The sequence below is a fragment of the Triticum dicoccoides genome, chromosome 6B, assembly GCF_002162155.2.
Source record: "Triticum dicoccoides isolate Atlit2015 ecotype Zavitan chromosome 6B, WEW_v2.0, whole genome shotgun sequence".
NCBI classification, from domain to species: domain Eukaryota; kingdom Viridiplantae; phylum Streptophyta; class Magnoliopsida; order Poales; family Poaceae; genus Triticum; species Triticum dicoccoides.
In genome coordinates this window covers 191,867,316-191,871,894 of record NC_041391.1, presented here as the reverse complement: position 1 = coordinate 191,871,894, position 4,579 = coordinate 191,867,316, and the positions used below count along the sequence as shown (strand labels likewise).

At 48.2% G+C, this 4,579-nt stretch overlaps 1 protein-coding gene and 2 long non-coding RNA genes across 3 annotated transcripts in view; all 3 read left to right on the top strand.

The window, feature by feature from the left end:
- Positions 1-1,364: 1,364 nt before the first annotated feature.
- LOC119325994 (probable glutathione S-transferase GSTU6) lies at positions 1,365-2,494 on the top strand. Its single transcript, XM_037599711.1, has 2 exons — positions 1,365-1,793; positions 1,893-2,494. Exons 1-2 carry the CDS (start codon positions 1,470-1,472, stop codon positions 2,259-2,261), a joined length of 693 nt encoding a protein of 230 aa, XP_037455608.1. The 5' UTR covers positions 1,365-1,469; the 3' UTR covers positions 2,262-2,494.
- Positions 2,495-3,671: 1,177 nt separating this feature from the next.
- On the top strand, positions 3,672-4,377 carry LOC119320395. Its single transcript, XR_005154968.1, has 3 exons — positions 3,672-3,713; positions 4,044-4,201; positions 4,314-4,377. It is a non-coding gene; the product is annotated as an uncharacterized LOC119320395 (long non-coding RNA).
- An 8-nt stretch (positions 4,378-4,385) lies between these two features.
- The window catches only part of LOC119320394, a 1,222-nt gene continuing 1,028 nt past the window's right edge, over positions 4,386-4,579 (top strand). Inside the window, exon 1 of the long non-coding RNA XR_005154967.1 lies at positions 4,386-4,473. This is a non-coding gene — a long non-coding RNA (uncharacterized LOC119320394). The remainder of the gene's footprint in view (positions 4,474-4,579) is intronic.

The window sequence follows — 4,579 nt, the reverse complement described above, 5'->3', positions numbered from 1 at the left end:
ATGGAGCAGATGAAGGTGGTGCACGAGGCCAGCCAGGCTGCCCACAACGCCAGCTCTGCTCTGCATGTTAATGTCAAGGTCAGTTGATTTCGGACTGATCTCTCAATTTGATCCCGAAGACCGCCGTCGGATGTTTGATTCGACGGGGGTCTTTGTCGAATGTCACTTCATTGTTCTTTCACTCGGTTGAATAGCTTGTTTCGAGTGGAATCCAGACCAGCGGGGGCACGTAGAGTGCACCAACTAGGTGTAGTCCCGGAGACCACGGTCGACTGCTGGTAGTCGGCTGTGGTCTTTGAATCCCTCTATTTTTTTGCATACTCATGCTTGGCAGACCATGCTGAGTGGTAAACTGGACCAGTGGGGGCACGCCAAGTGCATCCACTTGGCGTAGTCCGCGAGACTACTGTTGAATATTTTGATTCAGCGGTAGTCTTAGAACACTTTTTTTGCTGAGATTAACCTTTGTTTCTGTAGACTGACGTGCCTTGTTTGCTGACCGCAGAAATCTTGTGAGCTCGGGGCCCGGTTTGCTGAGTTGGAGAAGAAACAGATCAGCCTCAACATTGATCTGGAGCTGGCCAAGAAGAATCTTCGGAAGGTTTGGATTGAGCGAAATCGACGAAAAGCAACAAAAAAAAGGCAACCGTTGAATAGGTGGTCTCTTTAAATTATGTCATTGAAATTTTAAGGTTTTGTCTGCCCTAATTATTGCACATCTAAGCGAGTCAATTAAACTAGAAAGAAAGGAAAAAGACAAAAGAAATGCTTGCATGAGTCTTAGATAAAATCAATGACATAGTATTAAGATGTGCAATCCTTAGAGCACATCTAGATGTGCTTTAGCAGAACTGAAATTTTAATTCAGATACAACCTCCACATTCAGTGACAAATGAGGCGAATTTTATTGTAAATACTCTCTCCATCGGGAGATACTTGACGAAGAAATGATTGTTTCTGAACGTATTTTAGTTCTAAATATATTTATTTTATATCTATTTTTATGACAAGTAATTCCGAACGAGGGTAGCTACGGTATTTTTAATCATCTGCTCGCAGCAAAGTCGAAAAATTGACATCTGGATGGACGGTGTGCTGACGGAAGGGCTTGCGCGATGGGAGGCAGCAGCAGGTGGTGCATAAAAAATACTAGTAATTAAGACAGGCTCATCTCCAGTCAAGCATGATTGAAGGAAACTGATTTTTAGTAAAAGTTTTAAAAATTCATAGCCGGACTAGTAGACACATGCTCATATGCTCATCGCCCAGGCATCACGGATGACACTGTGCTCGAAGTAGCATCAGGGATGACGCATACATATGTTGTCCATAGACACTATATAAACAGTTTATCCACCTGTGAAACATCCATCGAAAATAAGCACAAGCACAAGCAGCTAAAGCAATCTCAGTGGTCTTCAAAACACACACACACACACACAAAAAACATCGATCGAGGTAGTTAGAGATGGCCGGACGAGATGACCTGAAGCTGCTCGGCACATGGCCAAGCCCGTTTGTTACCAGGGTGAAGCTGGCACTCGCCCTGAAGGGCCTGAGCTACGAGGACGTGGAGGAGGACCTGTACAAGAAGAGCGAGCTTCTCCTCAAGTCCAACCCGGTGCACAAGAAGATACCAGTGCTCATCCACAACGGCGCCCCGGTCTGCGAGTCCATGATCATTCTGCAGTACATCGACGAAGTGTTCGCCGACACCGGCCCGTCCCTTCTCCCAGCGGACCCCTACGAGCGCGCCATTGCTCGCTTCTGGATGGCCTACGTTGACGACAAGGTTTAAATTATCTTCACTTACTTGAACTACTTGTCTCCGTTCCTTTACTTTTAGATATCCAACGAGCAACTTTGACCATTATTTTTCTCCGTGTTTCAGCTGGTAGCCCCATGGAGGCAGTGGTTGAGGGGCAAGACAGAGGAGGAGAAATCCGAGGGAAAGAAGCAGGCGTTCGCGGCGGTGGAGATTCTTGAAGGGGCCCTGAGGGAATGCTCCAAGGGAGGGGGCTTCTTCGGCGGCGACGGCCTCGGGCTCGTCGACGTTGCGCTGGGAGGCGTTCTGTCGTGGATGAAGGTGACCGAGGTGTTGTCCGGTGACAAGATCTTCGATGCCGCCAAGACCCCGCTCCTGGCCGCATGGGTGGAGCGCTTCAGCGAGCTCGACGCGGCCAAGGTGGCCCTGCCAGACGTGGGCAGGCTGCTTGAGTTCGCCAAGGCACGAGAGGCTGCCGCTGCACCGTCTAACTGAGCCAGCACACATCCAGAATAACTAAAATTTGCTATTTTTAAATGTTGTTTGTTTGGCTGCTTGATGTAATAATGTAGCAGTAACTCATGTCATCCATTTATTCAGTATTGATTATGTCCTTGAGTTTTTAATATTTTGCTTTTGTGTGGAGTTCCCAAATTTTATAATGCGTGCATGTATTAGCTGAGGTTCTCTTTCTGATTCAAGAGATGAGTTCGACAGTTTTTTTAATCTACCAGCAAAATGCTTACAAATTGAACTTTATGGTAAATTTGGTCTGAATTTATATATATTCATTCATCGTTGTGATACTTGAGCTAGACCAAGTAAAGGAGAAATAGTCAATATTTCTTCGCACCTTTGCTATGGAAATGCAGATATATTTGAGTGACCGTTTGTTGATCAATCATGCTGTTGTAGTTCATAAGAAGTTTCAAAAGAGGCACGCAAAACCCCTCAGATTAGCCTCAATCCAGCAAAAATGATTTCTTGAAAGACTTCTCAATCGAGGTAATTTGGTCAGCCACCTCAAAAATTGAATATATAAACCCTCCTAGAATATCCGCCATTCCAGCATCCTCGCACTTTCAAATTCATCCTGTATGTTCGGTTCGCACTGCTGTCCATTGACATCGTACTTTTTATCGCCGTGGTAAACATCTGGAGCTCGTTCTTTTGAACGCCGCAGAATCGGGCTAGAGCGACTGATGCATGGGCCAACTTTGCGCGCGGGCCAGCCTGGCAGCGACACGGTGTGTGCGTGGCTGTGTCCGGGTGAAAGCGGGGGCGATCGATGGTGGGTTGCCAGTGGCGTTCGTGGGTTGGCAGGGCGTTTTTTTACCGTCCTCGTTTGCACCCAGTGGCGGCGCCTCCGCTCCAGCTGTGGTGGGCCCATCTGTCATTCTCGTGGGTGCGCGGCTCAGAGAGAGCAGCGAGCGAGCGGGCGGCCTAGAGAGCGGGCACGAGACAAAAGAAAAGGAGAAGCGGCAGCGAGAGAAAAGAGGAAAAGCAGTCAGACCTAGCCCGCGCCCCCGTAGCCGCCTCCTCTCCTGCCGCCGCCGCCTCGGCATTGTTCGCCTCCTCTCCTGCCGCCGCCACCGCCTTGGCCTCGGCGCCCGTGCTCTCCCGGCGCCCGTCGGCCTCGATCCGGCCTCAGCAGGAGGAGCTCGGCCTCGAGACTCGGCAGGAGGAGCTCGCCCTCGAGTAGGACTCAACAGGAGGAGGGGAGCAGCAGCTGCGCCCCATGCTCTCTCGCCACCCTCGAGGTGAAGGTAACGGATGAAATCCCATGGACGAGCTCGAGCTGGAAGGACGCGGACGGCAGCGACTTGGACCAACATCGTCCTGCCAGTGCCTTGCCGGTGAGCGCCACGCATGGTGCAGCAGGCAGCAGGCACGACTTTGGGAGCTGCGCATCGAGCGACGACTACTGCATCTGCCGCCAGCACCAAGGTGAGCTTCCTCTTTCCGTGCGGCCACCTCCCCTGGCACCGATTTGTTGGTGAGGTGTTCCATGGTGAGGTATGAAGAGACGATGTCCCATCTTCTGCATAAAAATAGTTTTTCTTTCCTCATGTGATTATTTTGGGATCTAGCTCTATGTAACCACTTTTCTAGATTAACTTCACAAAATGGCGGCAGCAGTTAGTTGAATGGTTGAAGTAGTAGTCAATTTGGTTCATATGCTTTGAATAAAATTGTGTTCATAGATCATGTTATGCACTTTGAATGAAATTGTGTTCAGTATACCAAGGATATTAAGAATTCGATTCATAAATGCAGCCAAGATGTAGAGCGGTGGTCGACGGCGGCAACCTGCTCCCAAGTTGCAAGTGATGTTGCCAGATAGCAGTATACCAAGGGTTCTAAGAATTTGATTCATAAATGTAGCCAAGATGCAGCGCGGTGGTCGACGGCGGCGGCCTGCTCCCAAGTTGCAGGTGAGAAAGTGATGCGGCAGTTGTTGGTTTGCATACATATTGATCTATTCTGTGAATATTTTGTGAGGTATCCTGATTGGCATATCACAGGTTGCTAATGCTGTTCAAACAGGTGCGTGCATGGACATCTTCATGATTACTGATTATAAGATCTTCATGATTACTGATTATAAGTGAACACACATATCTTCTCTCGAGGTTCTGAGTGTTGAGAGTGGTTGCTCATTGTTTCTGTATTCAAATACTGATGAATCAACACTTCCAAAAGATATGTAAGTTCAGTCATCATCTCTGACTCTGTGCTGTGTAATTTTTTTTATTCAGCAGTCCAACTGCATCTCAACAACTAAAATACAGTATATCATAAAGTGTTTCATC